General features: G+C 55.3%; 1 protein-coding gene across 1 annotated transcript in view; it reads right to left on the reverse strand.

Moving 5' to 3' along the window:
• MYRF (myelin regulatory factor) overlaps positions 1–22,417 on the reverse strand; it is a 44,335-nt gene that overhangs the window by 6,808 nt on the left and 15,110 nt on the right. Inside the window, 20 exon segments of the mRNA XM_039552668.1 lie at positions 537–617; positions 1,129–1,197; positions 1,527–1,615; positions 2,186–2,258; positions 2,699–2,859; positions 3,309–3,418; positions 3,831–3,939; positions 4,545–4,745; positions 5,559–5,649; positions 5,901–6,011; positions 6,508–6,584; positions 7,209–7,404; positions 12,379–12,502; positions 12,761–12,933; positions 13,311–13,359; positions 13,362–13,461; positions 13,464–13,627; positions 16,005–16,066; positions 18,594–18,920; positions 19,665–19,752. Of these exon segments, the coding sequence (XP_039408602.1) occupies positions 537–617; positions 1,129–1,197; positions 1,527–1,615; positions 2,186–2,258; positions 2,699–2,859; positions 3,309–3,418; positions 3,831–3,939; positions 4,545–4,745; positions 5,559–5,649; positions 5,901–6,011; positions 6,508–6,584; positions 7,209–7,404; positions 12,379–12,502; positions 12,761–12,933; positions 13,311–13,359; positions 13,362–13,461; positions 13,464–13,627; positions 16,005–16,066; positions 18,594–18,920; positions 19,665–19,752 (2,455 nt within the window).

The raw sequence follows: 22,417 nt of genomic DNA on the forward strand, positions 1-22,417 counted from the left end.
GGAGCACTTCTGGACACCTGTGTCCATGTCTTACCTGTCCCAGTTTCTCTGGGATTACTGGAGTTTCACTCATTTAGAGGAATTAAAAAACCTCTTTGTCATCTCCAAGATTTCTCCTAGTATAGGGATTTCTTTTCCAGGTGAAAGGAGACTCAACACCAGCCTCCCGAAGGGAATGTGGGCACAAGCCTCTGGAGCTTCACCTTCATCCCAGCCTAAATCCAACCCTTATCCCTCATGTTCCTTCACTGCCTCATCCCTTTTCCTTACATGGCTTTATCTTGCTCCTGCTCTCCCTGCAGGATGCAATTCCTTCATTTAACCTTTAATTAATTGATTTTTCCATCTCCTAATCCTCATTTCTCTTCCCTGACAAGATCCATAATCCTTCCTCCTGGAATCCCAGTGGAAGTCTCACATCCCTTTCTCTGCTTTCAGTTTCGTGGTCTTCTGTGGTGCAGATGGCAGGAAAAAAAAGAGGAATTACGAGAAGGGATGAAGGAATTAAAAAAGGGAATAATGAAACAGTCACATACCGTGGACACAGAGCGACCGGAATTCCGGGACCCCCGTGCCGAAAGAGGGCCAGGAGACAGGCAGTGGGCACAGCAAAGGAGCTACAGGACAGTGCAGGGAAACAGGGAGAACAGGAAAGTGGGAAGATGACCAGGAGGACAGGGAATGAAAGAGGATGTGGAAGATAATGGGAAGGAAAAGACAAAAATGGGGAAATCGAAGACAAAGTGGAAGGAAAATGGGTTGGATGAGAGATGTAAGGAGGAGAGGAGGGAGAAAAATGGGAGAGGGAAAAGAGGGAGAAAAAGAGACTCATTATCAGGTTACACGAGCTCCCAAAGCTGATCCAGCCCCGCTGCACCGTTGGCATGAGGCTGTTTTAGTCCAGCTGGAGGCATCCAAGGAACATTCAGCACATCCTAACAGGATATTCCCTTTTCCTTCTCTATTCCTCACTTCTCACTCCAGATAATTCAACCGCTGTCAGACTGGGATGTGTGGCTGTGCTTGGCAGAGTTTGCAGCTCTGGGACTGTGCTCAGCAATCCCACTTTCTGTGCTCCAGCCTCTCCCAGGCAACCTCATCCCTCCCAGCAATTCCCAAAATACCCACCCATCGATGTCCACGAGATCCTCCTCACTGCGCAGGCTCAGCACGTAGAGCGTGGACATGGACACCACGCTGGAAAACAGAGAGGGACAGGCTAAGGAGGGACAGGGAGCAAGGATACGGCACGGGATCGATCCGCTTCCATGGGATCCCAGCCCAGGAGAGATGGATGCCCCATCCCTGGAAGTGTTCGAGGCCAGGTTGGAGCAACCTGACACAGTGGAAGTTCCCAGCTCATGGCAGGGCGTTGGAATCAGACAAACTTTAAGGTCTCTTCCAACCCAAAGCTTTCCAGGATTCTCTGGAAGGAGCCATAGATCCACAGCCCCTCGCTGCACACCCCATGGATGGCACGGTCCCAAGGCATGAGCCGATGGAGAAGCCCAGGAGCGGGATCTCACCTGAATGCCATGATGATGACCAGGGCAATGATGGTGCCCTGAAGGAAGCGCTGGCTGATGCAGGCCTGCTCCGGGACAACCGACGGAGACTGCGAGGGGAAAAACCCTGGATCAGCTCAGGACCCCCTGGATCAGCTCAGCTCCCTCACTGCTTTGGTCCTTGCACGGATCTCCCCCAGCCCATCCCGAGCTCTCTTCCCGCCTCCCTGAAAATCCTGAACTCCCCAAGTTTAGAAGTCGTTTAATGTCTCCATTAGGAGACAGAAAGGAAGATCATGGAATCACTGAGGTTGGAAAAGCCCTCTAGGATCATGGAGTCCAACCCTTCCCCCAGCACTGCCAAGGCCACCACTAATCCATGTCCCCAAGTGCCACATCCACACGGTTTTTAAATCCCACCAGCAATGGGGGACTCCACCACTGGAGCCTGTTCCAGTGCCTGGCAGCCCCTCCATGAAGAAATTTTCCCTAATATCCAGCCTAACCCTCCCCCGGCACAATCTGAGGCTGTTCCCTCTTGCCCTGTCCCTTGGGAGGAGAGCCCAATCTCTTGGTTCCTTCCAGGGATTTGTGGAGAGTCAGGCTCCCCCTGATCCTCCTTTTCTCCAGGCTGAGCCTCCCCTGCTCCCAGCGCTGCTCCTTTGGGATCCATCCCTTACCTTGCTGGCGACTTTGTGGGGTCTCTTTTTGTGGGGCACGCTTCCCGCCCGGCTGAACTGGCTCCCAGTTTGGCTGCAAGGAGAAAGGAGGAATGGAGCTCAGATGGCCAGGGACAGTTCACCAAGCCATTCCCAGGCAAAAATGGGATTTTCTGGGAGGCAAAAAACCTCTTTGTGGTGTGATAGTCACAAACCCCCTTGGTGCTTTGCCTCAATTCTGCCCCAAAGCTGGCATAAGCGGGGTCAGGATGGAGATTTTGGAAGCATGGGAAACTCTTTGCCATGAGAAAGCCACTGACTTTAGGGAAACACGGAGACCAGTTCCTCCAGGGTGTTGTTGGGCTGCTCCTGTGGGAATTCCAAACCACCCCAACCTCAGCTCTTTAAACTCACTCCAGGCCAAGCGACACCAGCCAACATCCCACACCTTCCTCATCTCCCTGTTCCCAACCCGAGCCGCCCCTCAGAGCTTCCTGGGATGAAAGGGGACATTCCATGGGGCTCCATGTGTACCTGAAGGCTCCGGAGCTCACGGTTGACTTCATGCTGTCCAGCCTCTTGAGCTTGGCCAGCTTGTGGCTCCACCTTTCCAGCTCGTCGATCCGGGTCTCCAGGTTGTCCGTGAGCTTGCACAGCTCCTTCACGGCTCCCACGTTCTCCATGAAGATCCGCTCCTGCCAGGGAAGCAGGCCAGCAGGCTGAGGCACACCTGGATCCGGATGATCCACACCCTCCATGTGTGCTGTGGGAGACTGTCCCCTCGATTCCCAGAGCAGCAACCAGGCTGCCACAGGTTGGGAAAGGTCAGGAAACCAGGTGCTCCAGGTTATCCTGACATAAGTGCCTTATCTAGGAAGGGCAGATTAGGACTGGGAGCCTCCCCTCAGGAAGCTGCCAACAAGGAGCCCTTCCCGAGGGAGATGCTGCCAAATTTCACCAGCATCAGCCTGGTCCCTCCCTGCTGATGTCCGATATCCACCCAGGGCTGCTCCCGACTTCTGGAAGACCAGCCAGGTCTGAAAGGCATCTGGGAGCATTTCCCAGGCATCACAGTTTCCCTCTCCCATGTCCAGCTCCACAATTCCCTGGAGCCAGGTTCCCCAGCCTCCTGGCTGCCACCAACCTTGTTCACCACCAGGAAGTTCTCCAGGGTTTTCCCATTGGAAAAGACCAGGTCCCCAGTGTCCTTCACAGCTTCCGGGAGGATCTCCTTCACTTCCTGAGCGATGACACCTGCGTGGAGATGGAACAGCAGGATGGGATGGGATCATCCTGCACCCTCTGGACACTCCAGAAGTGGCACCAGGGCTGTCCTCTCCTCATTCCAAGCTGTGCAGGGCTCCTTGGAGACCCTGAAGGGCAGAGGACGGTCAGACAAGGCTGCTCCCCAAATTCTACGGATAGGGATCACCACCCCACCATAGTGTGCTTGCAGAAACCTTCTCCCTGTGGGAAGTGCCACCTTCTCTCCCACTCACTAAAGGGGGAATTTCATTGGATTCCTTAATTTGGGACATGCAAAGGCCCCTCTTGCCTACCCCACACCTGGGGGGCTGCCCTGGCACAGAGCTGGGTACAGCCCCTGGGAAAGGCAGGGAATTCCTGAAGGACATTCCTGAGTCAGGCGTATTCCCATGGGATGTACCTGTCTCAGAGGTGCTGTCAATGCCCACCGTGGCTGCGAACTCGGGTTTGTAGTTGTAGTGCACCAGCCTCATCCTGGAGATCCGCTTCAGCTGCTCCGTGGTGTCCACCTGGCACAAAACAGGCACAGGGAATTCCTAACGGGATATTGCTTCTCAAATCCCCACCACTCCACGTCCAAGCAGGACTATGGCCCATGGGAACTCCTTTGGAGACAGCCCTGAACCCTGCCCTGAGCAGCCATAAGGACAAACACTGGGGTTAATGTCCAGTTCTGGACAAGATCCTTGGATAGGGGAATCAGGAGGAGACCGAGTCTCGTCGCAGAACCAGGCACAGGGAAGAGGCAGCTCCCAAAAATAGGTGACGTGATTGTATCCAGCTTTTCTGGACAGGCAAATCAGACAGCTGAGAGGAACTCAGAGCAGAGCCCAGCCTCTCACCCAGGCTCTGGCAAGGCCCAGCGTGGTACCTGCCACATCCACCTGTTTTCCACCTTTTTCCCACTGTTTGCTACTTCTGGCTAACACTGGAAGAGTCAATATTCCCTAAGACATGGTGAACTGGCTGTGCTTGGGACAGAAAGAATCCTAAGGCACTTGCCATCCGCTCTACAGTCCTAGGATCCTGGAATATGCTGAGTTGGAAGGGACCCACAAAGATCACTGGTGACCTCCTGGTGACCCCAAGCCCACCCTGTTTCCCAGGTTCTCACCTCCTGGATGTCCTCCTTCACTCGGACATCCGAAGGGTGCATCAGGGACCCCATGACCTTCACATTGCCGTGGACCACCAGGGCTTCATCCGGGCGGTCCGTGTTGATGCCCACACGGCCGTGGTGGAACACGGTGTCCGGAAGCTGCGCCCGCTGCCAGAGCACGTCACTGTCACTCTCAAACTGCCCCGGGTTGGAAGCCTGTGGAGAAATGGGAAAACAGGGACTGAAAGGCAGGGAGGGGAATGTTGGCAAGCAGAGACGGGGAAGGCCTTGGGGAAGGGTGGCCCTTCCTGCTCCTCTCCCTAAAGGAGTCGTTCCTTCCTTCAGCTGTTATCCCAGCTATCAATGTTCCAACCACTCAGGGCAGCACGAAACCAAGTGACATGGATGATACTCCTGGCTCCCAAATGCAGAGCATTCCAGGCTGCCTGCAATTCCCTGAAATTCTGTGCTGGGCATCCTGGAAGCTGCCTAATCCGCTGTGGACTTCTTGTCTGAAGCCCCTGTTTGGGTTTTACTCCCCACCTTCACGTTTTGGAGACGAGTGCTCCAGCAAAACCCTGGGAGAGCCTGGGAATGGTGACTTTCTTTTCCTTCTCTTTTGCCTTAGGACATGAAAAGGTGGGAAAGCATCCCATTTTCCTGCACCTGGAAGCCTTGTTCCTGCTGCAGAGTCTCAACAACACTCTTCCCTCACTCCCAACAGTCACTGATCCCATTGGAGAATGGGATTCCTTCCTTATCCTGTAACAGGTTCTTGAGGAACCAGGTGTGGAAAAGCTGGAGCCAGAACCTCAGTGTGGACAGGGAAAGCTACAAGCAAGGCAGGGAAAGTCTGGAGGAGGTGGGAAAGGTGGGAAATCATGTTTGGAAAAGACCTCTAAGGACATCAAATCCAACCCAGCACCACCACCACATTCACCACTAAACCACGTCCCCGAGTGCCACATCCACAGGTTTTTAGAACGTGGAATGTGGGAAAGGGCCCAGAGGGAGGAGACGGGGATGTACCCGGACGATGATCCGCTCGGAGATGTGGGCTGCCAGCGTGTAGTTCTGGTTCTGGGCGTGTGCCTGCAGGGCCACCACCAGCATGAAGTACCTGCGGAGGGACACAGCTCAGGGACACATCCCGTGCTGGGAAGAGCCCTGGGCACCACGGTGGGCTGGGAGCACCCCCTCTCCTTGTGCTGGGCGTCCCCAACCCCCTCCCAGAGCGGGGACACTCTTCTGGTGTCCACAATCCAGGCCCGATTCCCACATCCCACTCCAGCCACACTGCCCAACCCAGGGATAGGCAAATCCATGGGATTCTCGGGATGTTCTGGAGGAGGCCCCTGTGTCCTCCCTCACCTCTGGTCCGGGTTGGGTTTGCCTTTTTTCCTCATGTTGTTGGCCGTGGTCTCGCTGAAGTGCAGCCGCCCCACGGTGACCTTGGTGACCTGCTCCGGGGGCAGGTTCACCCTGGAAGGAAAGGAAAACGATGGAATGAGTGCAGACGGTGCCTGCCTGGGAATGGTACCTATCTTTTCCTACTCCTCTCCTCTCTCTTCCTTCCTTAGGTGGGAAGGTACCCAGTTTTCCTGCACCTGGAGGCCTCGAACCCAACGCACTCTTCCCTCATTCCCAGCTGGACGCTGGTCCAACCCTGGGGCCTGAAACAGGTTCTTCATGCCCTGAGACTGCTCTGAGGAACCAGGTATGGAGAGGCTGGAGCCACAACCTGGAGAGGAGGTTTCCTTCGGGAATGGCCATCTCCTGGCCTGCTCCACCATGGCAGGTCTATGAACTGGGCGCAGAGCAGGGTTGGGAATGCAAAGAGAGGAAAACAGGAGAAAACTGGAGAGCACGACACCCACACAGTGGAGTGGGAGACCTCCAACTCCACCCTTTCCCCACCTCCTGCTGTTGCTTACTCCCTGGAAATGCAGGATGTTCATTCCCACACGGACATACTCACGTGACGGGGTTGAAGGGCCGTTTGCTGCGGTCCGACTGCGACTGCTCGATGTTGATGGACTGGTTCAAGGCCTCGAGCTGGAGAGAAGGATTTGGGAATGTGGCACAGGGCACACAGACCTTCCCCTTCCCACCTCTCTCCTTCCCCAGCTCTCTGCCCACCTTCCTATGACTCGGTACATCCCACTGGGAAAACCCAACCTGAGTGTGGGCATTGTCCAAGTGTCCCCTTGGAAGGGGAAAAGTTGAGGGTGGAAGGATCTTCCCAAAGAATCCCTCTGGAGTCAAAGGTGAGTGGGAAGCAATCCTGAAGACACCCAGACTGAGCCCATCTTAGGACTCATATTTCAATGGCCTCAGGGGATGTTCAGATTGGATATTAGGGAAAATTCCTTCATGGAAGGGTGGTTAGGCATTGGGACAGGCTGCCCAGGGCAGTGGTGGAGTCACCATTGCCAGAGAGATTTAAAAGCTGTGTGGATGTGGCACTCGGGGACATGGGTTAGTGGTGGCCTTGGCAGTGCTGGGGGAAGGCTTGGACTCCATGATCCTAAAGGGCTTTTCCAACCTAACCAATTCCATGATTGTGTCATTCCACACGTTCCTCTACTACATGAGGAAGTGGTGTTGCCTCCTCCCAGCCACCTCCCAACCCCTCCTTTTCCCAGCTGGATTCACCACAGCCCCTCAGCTCCCGCTCACCTTCACTCCGTGCAGCTTCAGGTAGAAGCATTCCAAGGGTTTCAGGCCCTCGGGGGTCTTCACGTACTTGGGATCGCCGAGCATTCCGATGTACACCGTGACCTGGAAGTGGTTCTTCTTCTGGCACACGAAGGCGTCGTCTCCCACGGAGAAGTTGAAGCCCTTGTCGGCATCCACACGGTACGTGAGCATCGGGCTGGGAACAGGGAGCAGGTGAGACCAGGAGTTTCCCACAGAAACCGTGGATATCCCATCCCTGGAAGTGTTCCATGCCAGGCTGGATGGGGCTTGGAGCAACCTGGGCTAGTGGAAGGTGTCCCTGCCCATGGATCCATAAGGTCCCTTCCAACCCAAACCATTCTACGGCTCTTCCCACTCAACTGGGAATGAATACGCAGATTCCAAGCTCCACAGTCCGTCCAAAGCCTGGAGCATCCCTTTAACGTGGCTCACTGGGAGAAGCAGCTCAGACTGACCCACACCCTGTGGCATTCCCAGTGTCACCTTCTACCAGGCTGTACCCCTGCATCCTAAATTCCTGCTGAAATCACAAACACCTGCTCTGGCTGCTGGGGAAAGGCTTCCAGCTCCCAGCCGACAGGTTCGGAGGAGGAGGAGGAGGAGGAGGAGGAGGAGGAGGAGGGGTCCTGGCTGCTCCATGAACACACAGCAGCTGGAAAGGTTTAATCTACAACTCCTTAATGGGCTGGTTCCCATGGGAATCAGGGAAATATGTGGCCTTTGCAGCGAGTCTGTTTTCCTCACCATCCACAAAGCCCACCCTGAGCTGGTGGGCCCTCGGAAGGGGGGAAGGAGCTGCCTCTCATCCCTCAGAACACCCAAATCCCATTGCTTTTAATTAAGGAACAAGGGATGAGGTAAAGGGGGAGCTCAGCCCACCCTTGGATTTCAGGCTTAAAAATTAAGGAGCGCTTTTCCCCCAAAACCAAACCACTTCTGACTTCCACCTCCAGACAGACACGTGGTTCTGCCCGGAGCAATGGGAGGGGAGCTGGACAGACTGACATGTGGCAGAACTCAGGAGACACTGGGAAGCAGGAGATAGGGATTCTGCACTGGTGTCCCTCCTTTTCATCTGGAATAAAACCATTCTCCCCCTGCAATCACCTGAGGAGTTCATGTGGGTGAGAGCTGGGGGTGATTCCAGGTTGCCATGAGTAATTCTGGGATGGCCACGAGGAACTGCTCGCTCCTTAGGCGCCAGGGAGCCGGGAATGCCGTGCTGTGCTCCGGACACAAACCGGGCGGTGGGAGCAGAGCACTACCTTAGCCCAGAGGCACGAGAGGAATTCCCCAACCTCCTCCCAGCCTCAGCCCCGGATTCTCCATCTGGATATTCCTGGCTGGGACACGCAGCTGAGGCTGACCCAAGCACCCTCACCCCGAGGGTGGTGAAGCCATTCCCAGCTGTTTTTATGTCCCGAGTGTTCACTGCCCTTCCCACCGTTTTTTAACTGGAAAAGTCAAGGAGAGGGAGGGTCTATCCAAACTTCCAAGCCACGGATGCTTCCCAAACTGCAAAACTGATGGCTGCTAAGTGTGTGCTGACAGAGGGGAGACAGGCTGGCTCCCCCTCCTCTGCCTTCTGGAAATTGCAGGTCTTCCACAGTCCCCCTTTCAGAGGCTCCTTTTCACTGATTTTCCCATTTTCCTGATGGCTGTGGCTGGTGCATCCCCCCAAACTGGGATCCCTGCACTAGGATTGACCAGAGGGAAGAAGCTGCTTTCCATGCTGGCTTTTCCAGGGAGAGTGCAGGGGCCAAAGGGCAAAGTGTCAGGAATAAAAGGTCTGGGGTCAAATGGATTATTTGATCCTGAACATCCCCACTGACAGGGGCGGATTAAGGCAGGACAGAAGGGCAGGATCAGAGGAGGATTTTCCCGATCCCAGTGAGGGTGAAGGGTTACAGACTCCCCACAGGGAATTGTACTGGGATTTGGCCAAGAGCAGGACGGCACAGGGATGCTCACATTCCCCCATTTCTCTCCTCCTTCCTTCCTTCCTGGTTTCCCCATATCTAAACCACTCCTAAGACAGACTATTGGAAGACCCCTAATCCAAGGACATGCCCTAATTGCATGGATTCCCTGATTTCTCTTGCTCCCAGGATACAAACTCCAGCTGAGCAGCAGGACGTGGTCATCTCTCCCACACAATCCCACCTGTGTGTCCATCCCACGTGTTCCCTTCAGCTTCCCGGGATACAGCCATGATCCATCACCGTGGCATGAGCCAGCACCCCGGGTCACATATCCCAAAACACATCCAGCAGGTCTGGACCACGCCCCACCGGTCTCCCTTCCCTCGGTGAGATCCAGGATAGGCAGCACAGCCAAGTTTGGAGCTGTTTATCCCGACGCCTCTCCCAGCCAAGGGGTCCAACCCCAAAACCTCAGGATTAGTCCCCAGAGAGCACCAGTTTGCTGGATGGGAGAAGAACAGCACCTTCCCAGTTTCCCCAGTTCCCTGGCCTCAGCATGGAGATGGTTCCGTGAAGGGCTGCACTATTCCCAGCTGCCTTCCCTCAAGCTGGGAGAAGGAGGAGGGAGCTGGAATTTATCGGAGCCCGCTGTCAGGGAGATGGATGGCTCCTTCTCCCAGGAGTAAATTAGGGAATTGCCCGGTTCCAGGCCTCTATGGCTCCGCTGCTGGAAACCAGCTCATCCCTGGAAAAGTTCACTGAGTCGAAAACCACAAAATCAGAGCGAAAGGCCAAAAAAATTGTATGCTATCCATAAAAATTAATCCAGGGATTTCTGTCTCCTTCAACAACACAGATTCCTTGGCAAACCCTGAGACACGAGCCTGGAATGGAACCTAATCCCTGCCCCAGCGCCTTGTGGAACCTCATTTTTTGTGTGCAAAGGGAGGAAAACATGGAAGAGCATTAATTGTATTTTTTGCTCTGTAATCGCTCCTAAGCATCTGGTAAGAACCTGGACAGCTTCCCATGCTCTCCCTCCTTCAGCTCCTTCCCGGACTCTTTTCTTAGGATCAAGAGTAGGAAAAATCAGATAATTCAGATGATTCACATTCCTGAGGCTGTGAAAAGGTTTTGGGCACCTGGATCACAGGGAACTCAAACAGCACATTGAGACTGGGGACAGCTTCCAGCAGAAACCAGACTGGGAATGGCTGCTCCTTGGAAGCTACATTGGGGGAATAGTTATGGATCCGGATGTGGATGCTGCTCGTTGGCCGAGGACACCCAAAAGGAGAAAGGAAGGAGACAATCCCCACCTGCTACATCTGAATTAACCAACCTAAAAAATGCCATTATAGGAGCAAGGAAAGATGGATTTTTTGGCGTTTCTCATAGATTATCCCGGGAAAGTGCTGCACAAGGAGAATGAAGGGATATTGCATTTAAAAAGAGATGTAGGTCCAGCTTGCACAGGAGCAGGAGGAGTCCCCTGAGGTAACGCGGAGCTAAAAATTAATTAATCAACCTTTAACCCTTAATTCCGCGCAAATCCAGAGCCACAACAAAGCCCACGTGGCTTCCTCAAATCTCCGTGGAGTCACCTCAATGGAATTTACTCCTTACACAACGGGATGATGACCTCAATGCCCCAGGAGGGGGTTTGCTCTGGCTTTTACCCTAAATCCTAAAAGCAGAAATTAGGGAAGTGATCCCAAGATCCAAAGAGCACGGCTGGGTTCACAGAGGTTCTCCAGCAGCTCCTCTGTGCCCAGCACAAATATCATGAAGTTTGTCTCTGCCAATCCACCTGTGGACACCAGGGTGCATGGAAAATCCCTGGAATTGGGATAGCAACGCCTGGAAATGGCTCGGGACAAGCTGTGATGTGTTTGGGATGGGAAATCATTTTCCCCGAGCAGGAAGGAGTGAGAAGGAAAAGGGGGGCTGGAAAACCAAAGGATAAGAGGTGATGTGTCCAGGCAGAGCTCAGAGGAGGTGGCAGTGGAATTCCTGCACATGGAAGCAGGATTTGGAAGCAGGATCCATGGGAGATGCCCAGCTTCCCGCAGCCCACCATCCACAGGGAGCAAGTTGGTGGTGCAGAGCAGGGATTGGTGCAGGATGGCTTTGAAGCTGCTGATTATCCTTTATGGAAATGGCTTGGTAAACCAGAAGGAACTGTCTTCCCAAATGATCCCTCTCCTGCTGTGGGGTGGGAAAACAGCCACAGAGTCCAAAAGAGGCGACCAACTCCCAAGAGAGAATTCCCTGCCCTGGCACCACCATGGAAGATGGGATAAAGCCTGGATGAGCAGATGAGTGTGGGAAAGCTGGGACTCTGCCCCCACCCTTGGAGTCCTTGGCTCCCATTCCCAGCACCATCCAGGCAAAGTGTGATCATAGCCCCAGGTTATCCCCAGGCACCGGAGCATTCCCTGCTCCGTGTCCCCCACAGGACCCAGCTGGCTGTGTGGAAGGAGGAGGGAGGGAGTTGGGAGGGAACAGAGGGTCCATGAGAGGCTCCTGGAAACCATCCTGCTGCTTGCCAGCTCTTTGTCACCTCCCAGGAATGCAGGGAGGATCCACAGTGGTTTCCTGCTGAGCACTCCCCCTTCCAGGTGTGCTCTCCACCCTCCCCTGCCTCAATTCCCAGCCCACCTTCCCACTTCTTTCTTCCCTGTCTTGGTCATCCCAGCCTTCCTCTCCGGCCTCTCCGCCACTTCCTGGATTTCCTCAACCCCTTCCCTCTCTTTCCTTCCCCCTCTGCCCCCCCAACCACCCCCACTCCTCCTCCTCCAGCTCCTTTCCACGCTGCCCAAGCTGTGCTGAAGTGGCTCTGGATGACCTCCAGTCACCCACGCTAGGAATTCCCAATCCTGAATTGAAAATCCAGGATCCCGGTAAGCCTAGGAAGGGGAAAAAAGTGCTGCTGGTCCCAACTTTCCTCAGGACAAGGCTGGATTTGCCAATAAAGCCCTCCACGGCAGAGCAAGGTCTGAGTGGCTGAGGAATTGCCACCAAAGCTGCTGAAATGCCTTCTGCTATTCCTTAATTATCCACAGAAAGTGTGGAAGAGTAACGTTCCCAGTGGGAAGGGGGCAGTGGGGAGCGTTATCTCCACCACAGAGCCCAGCCCAGAGAGATCCTTATCCCACATTGCAAGTGGGATGTTCCCAACCCCAGTGGCTTTTCCCACTTTTTCCAGAGGTGGAGGAATTACTCACAGCTCCTTGTAGTTGGCATCATACAGAGTTGCCCACTTGTTCTGCTGGTGTGGCTGCCACTTGATGGACTGGAAGTTGGGATCCAGGTAGGAGCCGTTCAGGCTGTCGTTATCCTGAATGAGGCCTGCGGGGAATGGTTAAAATGGATCAAAGTCCCAATTTTCATCACTGGGCTGAGTATCCAGAGGGGTGGGAGCCCAAGGAAGCAACTGGCACTGCCTGAAGCTTCCCTCTTGACTGCCAGAACACCAGGTCCAGGCCAGGATGAACTCACACTGGGATGAATCCCTCAGGTTGGCAACCTCTGACAACCATCCTCCCTCCTGCCACGCCCCTGGCGCGGCGGGAGCAGGGTTGGAATTCCAGGGGATAACGGGGGTACCTGGTGAGAGCGCACCCGGCTGGTGCCAGGGGGGCGTCTGGACGCGGTCGGGATTGAGTGGCACGGATCCCATTCCCGGCTCCTGCTTGATCAGCCCGTTGAGCATCTGGGCGTTGAGGGTGTTGGGCGGGGACTCGGAGTGTTTCCGCTTCTTGGCGGGATGCACCGGGAGGCTGCGGGAAGGCAACGGCTCAGCGGGGAACGGAGAGGCGGGAGGCGACAACAATCCCACAGCCCACAGCCAGGACAAGCGGGATCTCACCCACACGGAAAACACAGCACTGCCACAGCGCCGTCCCACCTTATCCCACCCTGCCGAGGCTGGGTCGCTCATGAGCTGAGCCACATCTTCAACTCCACAGAATGGTTTGGGTTGGAAGAGACCGTAAAGCTCATCCAGTTCCAGCCCCCTGCCATGGGCAGGGACACCTTCCATGATTCCCTTTGTTTGCTCCCGCCGCCCAACCCCACACTTCGGGCACTCCGCACGCCTCCGGCTCCCATTCCCTCACCTCCATTCCCTCAGCCCCACCACTCCCAAAAGCCTTACTCTGCTCCGTGCTGCTGGAGGAGCTGGTGCAGCATCTGGGATTGCTGGCATGGTGGAGCTCGGTGGGCGCCATTCCCGGCCCGATGCCGTACGGAGGCATCAGGGGCTCGGCCTTCAGGAACATATCCCGCTGCAGGCCGGGAAAGTGGGAATTGTGCTGCGGCTGGAGAGGGTGAGGGGCGGTGGGGGCGGCGGGGGGGGACCCTGGAGGTGAGGGGGTGGAGGAGGAGGCGGTGGAGGAGGAGGGTGCTCCAGGCGGGAAGGGGGAGTCATGTGACACATATTTTCGGGAGTCATGGTCCGGAGAAGGTGAGGATCTGGAAAGGGAGAAAGAGCCAAAGTTAGGAGTGTCCCAGGTCCAGCACTGGCCCAGTTATCTTGGATCCCCAGGCTGGACGAGGCTTGGAACAAGCTGGGCTAGGGGAAGTGTCCCTGCCCATGGCATTGGGGGTTGGAACAGGATGAGCCTTAAGGTCCTTTTCCACCCAAACCGTTCCAGGATTCTATCATTCCGTGGGACAATGAGAGAGAAGAGCCAGTGGAATGACCTGAACACCCCCAGCACTTCCAGGGAGGATTTCTGAGGGGGCACTTTAAACATTTTAACTGAAACCAGGAGGAGACTTTGATCCCTGAATTTAAATAAATGAAAAGGGACATTCAAATGCGATCCCACCTTTCTCCTCCTCCATTTGGAACAGGATACTAAAGCCATTCCATAATTAGGGTGGATTTGACTACATCAGCACCAACAGAAATGTTTGGGGTGTGGAGGGACATGCAAATCCATGTCCTTTCCTGCCCTGCTTCTCATCACCTCAACATTCCAGATCCACCCCCTGCCAGGGGCAGGGACACCTTCCACTCTCCCAGGTTGTTTCAAGCCTTGTCCAGCCTGGCCTTGGACACTTCCAGGGATGAGGCAGCCACAGCTTCTCTGGGAAATCCATTGCAGGGCCTCACCACTCTCACAGGGAAGGATTCCTTCCCAATATCCCATCTAACCCTGATCTCTGGCAGTGGGAAGCCATTCCCCCTCGTCCTAGCATTCCATGCCCTTGTCCAAAGTCCCTCTCCAGCCTCCATTTTCTTCCCCAGGACAAAGCCCATCTGTTTTTCCAGCCTTTCCCTGATGTTTGCATCAACCTGTGCCTTCAGGTGTCCCCACAGGACACCACAATCCTGGCAGGAACGAGGGACTGACTCCTGGCACGTGAGGGAACCATGGGGTGGGAAGGGACAGTGACTTTATTTTAAATGCAAGACAAAGCTTCTTCATCCCCTAATGTGGAAAACTGGATGGAAAATGCATCCAGGGACTGGCCAAGCCGGGCACAGCCTCTGGGAACATGGAGAGGGACGGCAGGGAAGGGTCTGTTGGATCTTTCCAGGCTGAGCTGGATGGACTTTGGCCTCAGAACACCCAGGCAGGGGTTGAGTAACGAGGCCAAAGCGCTTGAACAGGAGTGGGAAAACTCCTCCCGTTGGAAGGTTTGGAAAACTGGAATGTGCTTGCGCTGGATCCTCCTGCTGAAGGCTGCCGGGGCAGGGCTGCTGCCACCCATCCTGCTCCCTTCCAAGGTTTTCTGCTTCCTGCTGGGACCTCTCAGTGCCTTTTCCACACACATAGAGCTGGATTCTTCCTTCCAGGCTCAATCCTGGGCCAGCCCTCCTTTGGGAGCTGCCTCAGGGACAGCCCGGCCAAGGACAGGCAAGTGATGTGCTTGCCCAAGGTATTCCCAAATCCAGGGAAAATCATCTCCAGGAATGCAATCCCAGCTTTGTGGGTGCCTTCTGGGGCCTCCTCTCCTTCCCAACTGAGCTCCGAGCACTCCAGAGCCGTTCTCCCCATGGTGAGCAACCCGGCCTCTTTGTTATATTTAAGGAAGGGCCAGGAGGAATTCCAGGGATTTTTTTTAGCAAGATAAACAGAACTCTTGACCTCTTCCATAAAAAAAAAAAAAAAAAAAAGGAGCAGGCGCTGTTCCCGGTGGAGACTGGGCTGGAGCCTGGGGAAGAGGGTGCTGCTGCCGAGGGGGAAGGGAGACCAGGACAACCCTCCCTCCTTCCTTCCCAAGGAGTTTTTCCATGGAAGAACAGTGAAGGTCACCAGAGGGACCAAACAACGCTCGGTGGCTTTCCTGGGGGAAGCCAGGAGTACCTGGCAGTGACCCTGGAGGGGGTCCCAGCTCCCTGTGCCATTTCAGCCTGAGCAGAAGATCCTGGGGACCAGCTGGAAGGGAGGGAAAGTCTGGGAAGGAACTTACTGGAGAACGGCGGGTTCATGGCTGCTTCCCGGAGCCAGGCTCCATGTCAGGGACGCGCTCCCGCTCCGTGTTCCCGACGCAGAGGGCAGGACCAGGGGGATGGCAGGCTCCACATCCCAGCCCGCCACACTGCCGCGATCTCCCTGCGCCCACGGATTCCCAGCACGGATTCCGTGTCCGCGGATTCCCAGCTCGCCTTCTGTGCCGATCCCTCTCCCCTTTCCCAAAGCCGGGAGTGGAACAATGGGCGAAAGCCGAGGGATATTTACTAACTGATAATCTCCCCACGTAGTGCAGCCGCCTGTTTTCTCCCGGCTGATAAAGATTGCAGAGCCAACCACTTTCACGGCATAAAGAGGGGGTGGATGCTGGATTTGGGGTTTGGATTAGGATTTCTTCTCCCCTTCTCCCTTTCTGAAGCACTTACCGTTCACCTGCTGAGGGGAGTAGGCTTCCGATCCAGAATCCGGGGGAGAGTCCGGCAAAGTGCTGCGGAGCAATGGGAAAAGAGAAGGAAAAGTCATTTTAATCCAGCTTCCAGCATGACCAAGAGGTCCAGTTGGATCCAAGCACCCTCCAGGATCCAGCTAGGAATCCCAGGTGTGCCTGCAGCAGATCCTGGACACCCTGAGTGTGTCCAGCCAGGATTGCCATCACTGTCACTGTTTCCACTGGAGCTCGGGAATAGGGACGTTTTGTCGAGCAGACAGTGAGAATTCCAGGGAAAAGAAGCCAAACAGAAACTTATCTGCTTCCCAGGGAAATGTCAGTGATCAAGTGGAATGCACGGAGCTCTCTACCCATCCCAGGAAGCTGTTCCAGGCCAGGCTGGAAAAGGCTTGGAGCAGCCTGGGCTCGTGGAAGGTGTCCCTGCCCATGGCAAGTGCTGGGACTGGATGAGCTTTACGGTCCCTTCACACCCAACCAATTCCATGCTCCTACGAAACGGGAGGCTCTGGGGGACCTGGGAAGCCCAGGGGATGGATTTTGCCTGTACAAACCTGAGCACCATCACAGCTCCTGCTGTATCTCCCTGGATCTATTCCAACGTCACCAGGAGCAGGATTTGGCCCTGACTGTGAAACACAATCCAAAAAAAACGTGGGAGCTCCCAGCTGCCTTTTCCAGCACATCCATGGCTCAGGGCGGCAGGACCAGGTCCTGTGTGGTGGCACAGCAGGGACAGGCAGGGAGACCATGGCACATTCCCATTTTCCATGGGAATTCTCCATTCACCCATCCTACACCATCAGCTTTACTGATGTGAAATAATCCCGGACAAATCCCAGTGCTTCTTGGATGAAAGTCAGATGAAAAGCAAATAAACTGAGGAGGACACACTGCTCCAACTCTGCTCCTGACGACACCCACAGTTCCAGCTGGAAACCAGGATACAGAATCTTCCTGGACCAGAGGAGCCCAAAGCCCATTAACTGGATTCTCCATGGGAAGTTGCACACAGCAGTGGCTGGAGAGGGATGAGGTAGGGTGATCCCAACAAACCCCTCGCCACACTTCCCTCATCCTCCACCTTCCCTTGGAGCACCTTTCCATCATTCCCTTCCTATGCCTGGCTGGAGCATCTCTTCCCAGCCTTATTTCCAGGCTCCTTGCCATGCAGGATCTGAGCTCTTACTGTGTTTCCTATGGATTTATCAGGATTTATGCACCGGCAAGCCACGTTTGGGCCAGTAACAACAGGGAACACCCCAATTCAGGGAATCCTGGAGGCTGGAAAAGGCGGACACTGCAGAATTCCCACAGGGAGGTAGCATGGATGTGCCCAGTCCAAGGCAAGGGTTTGTTGGCATCCACCACGATGTCCCTGTGCACATGGTGGGATCCTTGGGCCAGGAATTGGGCTCCATTATCCTTGTGTGCCCCTTCCAGGACATTCCATGATCCTCCACTGGGAAAAGCCTAGCACAGGGGGAAGAGTCATTCTGGGATGCTGAGGGAATGCTGCCATCAGAGCTGATCCAGTTCAGCTCCATCCAAACAAGGTCTCCACCTCTGACAGCAAAGCATGATCCTTACTCATGGCATCCTGCAGAATTCCAGGTGCACAGACATGACAAGGCATCACTTCAGGCTTTAGATTCCCTCTCTAAGCTCCAGGTATCCTTCTGGGATCACTGCAAGGGAAAACCCCCTGGTCGGGGAATAAAGTAAAGGCAGATTTGGGTTTTTATCTTCCTGGGAGGCCTTTCCAAATTCATCCAAAGGGTGGAACTCATCGGCTGAGTGTTCCCAAATTTGGGAATCCCCACGTTGTGCTTGCTGGCAACGCTAGAGGGCACAAAGCAGAGGGAGAAGAGCCAGTCCTGGAGCCATCCTGGCCCCACTGTCCTTACATCCATAATCCCATGGGAGAAGGCTGTCCAGGGCCACCACCAGCTAAAGATCCCGGCTGGAGCACAGCACAGCACCTTGGGATGTGACTATTCCCCTCCTTGCAGCCCAGAGAGCAGGAGCCACATCCTTTCTCCTCTCGGGAATAACTCTCCAGCTGGATCCATCAGCAATCCTAAAACCTGCCCCTTCTCTTCCCCAGAGCTTGTCGAAAAGGACGCATCCGGCTCAGATCCATCTTTTCCTTCTCTGCAGCAGAGCATCTACAGCATCAGGCCAGGAGAAGAACATCTCCATGTCCAGTGCAGTGAACTATCCTTTGGGATACTCATGGGAACGTCCCGGAGACTGAATTCCGTCCTGGAGACTGACTTTTGTCTTGTTCCAGTTTATTCTGTGTCTCTTCCTCCTTAAAAAATGCTCCAAAATGTTCTCCCACCCGGAGATGTCCAGCACAGGTATCCGGAACTCTACGATGGTGTGGGAGATATTCCCAAAAAACCTTTTGGGAGGCTTCAGGAGCTCCACTTGTCCAAAAGCAAGGACTTACCGCCGAGAGACGCTGCCAATGGTCACGGCTCCGTGGGACCCTCCAGATGCCACCAGCCTGGAGGAGCCTCCATCCCAGCACCCGCCCCCATCCCACCATCCCATTCCCACTTACCCAGGTGCATAGGAGGCCTTGGGCTCGGATTTGATTGGAGGGACCACGTTGTTCAGGCAGTGGCCACCCAGGAAGCCCTTGGGCACCACCATCCCATTGTTGTTGTTGCAGTTGAGGTGAGCTCCATAGGCGGCTCCACAGGGATTGGCCAGGAGAGGACCATGCCGGATGGGGAGCTGGCTGCCGGCGGGAGGGAGGTGGAGGGGAGCGCTGGGAGAGGGATTGCTCACGCTGCTGACGGAGCTGGCGGGAGGCGCGGGGATGCCAGCGGAGCTCGAGGGCTGGGGGTGTGCGTAGCTGGCGGGAGCAGGGATCTCAGGGAAGCAGCTGAGGGAGAAACGGGACAACGTCAGGGAACAGGTCAGTGGGACTGATGGAAGAGTCCAAAATCCACCTGGGAAGCTTTAAAGTGCCCAGGACAGCAACCTCAAGGAATGTGAAGCCAGCAGGATCTGCTCACCATGCTTTACAGACCAGCTATGCCAAAGATCCCACTCCCACCCTGCTCCCAGATTCCCTTGGTGCTCTCCAGGTCTGCTCCCTCCTCTTTCCCAAAGTTGGGACACACAGAGAGATCCTTCCCTTCTCCACCCTTGTGTAGTCCTGGGGATTTAATCTGAGCTCCAGGGGCCTGTGTTCCCATTGCTCAGATTAAGGAAAAGTGTTTATGGTGCCCTCAGGGGGATAAAGAGAGGAAACAAAAGAGACTGGGAAAACTCAAGGGTAGGAAGCCAGGAAGAGCTGGAGATGGTAAAGGAGGAAAGAGCGATCCAGGAGGACTCTGGAGGGACAGAGGTGATTTCTAAGCAACTCCTCAAATTTCAGAGCTGGAAATTGCTCAACAGGTTTCCCCAGAGAACCTCCATCTATCCCACCCCGGAAGTGTTCCAGGCCAGGCTGGATGAGGGTTGGAGCAACCTGGGATAGTGGACAGTGTCCTGCCCATGGCAGGGGTGGAACTGGATGAGCTTTAAGGCTCCTTCCCACCCAAACCATTCCAAGATTCTGGGATCTCTCCAAGGAAAAGCACAGGGAACACTGCTCCTGCTGTGGAGCAAGGGAAGCACTTACATCTCCGGAGAGTCTTCCTTGCTGATATACTCTTCCAGGATGCTGGTGTCGATGTTGGATGGTTCCAGAGCTCCATTAATGTCGTGGCCTGAAGGGGAGAGCAGGTGGAAGCATGAGCCGGGAGAAGGACAGGAAAGGGCCTTGGAAACACCACGAGACCCTTGCAGAGTCAAGGAGCTGATCTGAGAATCATGGAGTCATGGAATGGGTTGGAAGGCACCTTAAAGATCACCTCATTCCAACCCCCTGCCCTGGGCAGGGATGACACTCACTGGATCAGCAGATCCTTCAGGACCGCCAGCTGTCCATACCCACTGCCTCCCAGTGCAAAGCCTCATCCCGGGAGATGGGGCGCGTGGGACAAGCCAGGGCAGGGACACAGACACATGGTGGGGACCAGATCCTTTGGGATCCCTTCCAACTCAGGACATTCTACGATTCCCTTTGCAGAACACACTGGAATTTCTCCACTGCAGCTCTGGATCAGCTCCCGACCTTCCTCCCTCTCCTCTGCTCCATGGGCAGGAGGTGGATTTCCCTGTCCTTTCTCCAGAGGGCTCCTCCTTCCCTCCCTGCCCTGTTCCAGGGAAGCTGGGCAGGGTTTTGTTGACAGAAAATCCTCCCTTTATCTGTCTCTCCCAAGTGGGAGTCCGGAGCCCACCAGGACCAGAGCCAGCTTGCGGTGCCAAAGGCGCTGCCAAGAAAGTGGAAGAGAAGATCCAACTCCCCCGGCCCAGATAAGGAAGTCGGTGAAAGACCATCCTGGAAGACCCCACATGAAAGCCCAGGAGAAGCCCCTGACCCCCCAGATCCCCCCGTTCCCGGGAAAGGTCACCCGCTGATCCGCAAAGGCCGGCCCGGGGGGCTCCAGCCCACCCCGGCCAATTGCAGCTCTCCCTCTGCAAATCCCTTTCATACCAAGACAGGCAAATCGGCAGAAATAAATCCAGCTAGGAATTCTGCCAAGCGGACAGGGTGTGTGTGGATACAGGGATCTCTGCCTTAGAAACCTTGGCTAGAGGCGGGGAAAATCCCGCGTAACCGCTCGTTTTTGGGACATCTCCGAGGCAGAGCCCGGAGACTTGGGGGACAGGCTGAGGATGTTCTTCCATGTGAACACGGGATCCATCTGGAGCAGGGCCACATGATGCTGCTTCCAGGTGAGCACTGAGGTGAGGAGAGGTCGGAGCAGGCGGAGCCTCCGGGATCTCCAGCCGTGCCAGCACCTCCAATATGGAGCTGCAAACCCCAGTGTCCCTCCACTGTGACAGCCACATCCTCTCCTGAAATTCCTGGGATGTGGTAGCTCCACCCTGTTGTCCTCAGAGTTATGGGAGCTCACTGGTGCCCATCCCTGTGTCCCTCACTCATCCCTAAGGATCTCTGCCATAGCCTGCTCCCAACACTTCACCACAAGCACATCTCCCAGGGCACCTCTTCAGGCCCCCACCGTGATCCCATAACATCCCCGAAACCTCCTGCCAGGGATGAGCACTCCAGGAGCGTGGGAGTCCTCCCCCTGCTCCTTTGCCTCCCTCTTGGCCAAAAAAACCCTGGGCTATAAATCACAGGATGCCTTTGGCAAACACCCGCCCCAGAGGCCATCAGGAAACTTGTCTTCATCCCAAGTTTCGGTGTTGGGATCCACGATCAAAGCAGCAAATAGGGTGCTCGGCCAATTTTTGTGACTCAGCCTGTCCAAGGAAAGTCCGACCCCAGCAGGTTTCCCTCAGACCTCCAAACTCCAGGAGCTCCTCTGTGGTGGAAGAGGAGCCCAGGAACCATCCAGAAAGGATGAGAAGCCCTCTGCAGACAGCGGGATGCTGCGCTGCCCTATTTTCTGAGGGTGCTGAGGCTCTGGCACAGGTTGCCCAGAGAAGCTGTGGCTGCCCCATCCCTGGAAGTGTTCCAGGCCAGGTTGGACAGGGCTTGGAGCAAGCTGGGCTAGTGGAAGGTGTCCCTGCCCATGGCAAGAGGGTGGAACTGGATGAGGTTTAAGGTCCTTCCAACCCAAACCATTCCAGGATTCCTTTGCTTCCTTGAAGTCACCTTGAGGAGGGCGAGATAAGCGCGGTGACGCGAGAGGTGCGTCGGGGCCGGAGGGGAGATGTGGCTGCCCACCAGAAATAAAGGACCTTCCTCTGCTCCAGGACAGTGGGATCTGCACAAATCCAGGGATATCAGGGCAGGGACAAAGAATGTCCCACCGCCCGGAGCTTCCATGCAGCCGGGCTCTTACCAAAGCCAGCTTAGGTGATTAATTAGAAGCTAATACTGCTCCATAGTCACGAGATCCCAACGGCACCGGCATTCCCTCCCCCTCCCAAGTGGGGATTAGCGGGAAGCCACCAAAGAGGGAAGCTCAACACCCACATGGCTCCGCATGGGACAGGCTCCTGCATCTCATCCTGGCCAAGGAGAGATGAAGGAGGCCAGGGAAGCTCTGAGCTCATCCATCCCAAATCTGCCAGGTCCCTGTGTCCCGTCCTCCTCCTGTCCCTGGCGTTGTCACCCTGCTCTCCCACCATGTCACCGCTCCACTTTCCAACCCTTCCCTGGGAAAAGAGCTGTGGCGATCCCAAAAAAACCCCAACCTCTGCCTGAAGAACGAGAAGTTAAACCCTCAGCACCCTCCTCGTGAGCAGAGCCGGGCGGGCTGAGGCCCCCGGACATGTGAGAATGTCAGGAATCCCAATGTTTGGACTGGTTTTCTCTGCCTTCCCCAAACCTCCAAACACGTCCCAGCGGAGGTG

The sequence above is a fragment of the Corvus cornix genome, chromosome 5 (genome assembly GCF_000738735.6).
Source record: "Corvus cornix cornix isolate S_Up_H32 chromosome 5, ASM73873v5, whole genome shotgun sequence".
NCBI lineage: Eukaryota > Metazoa > Chordata > Aves > Passeriformes > Corvidae > Corvus > Corvus cornix.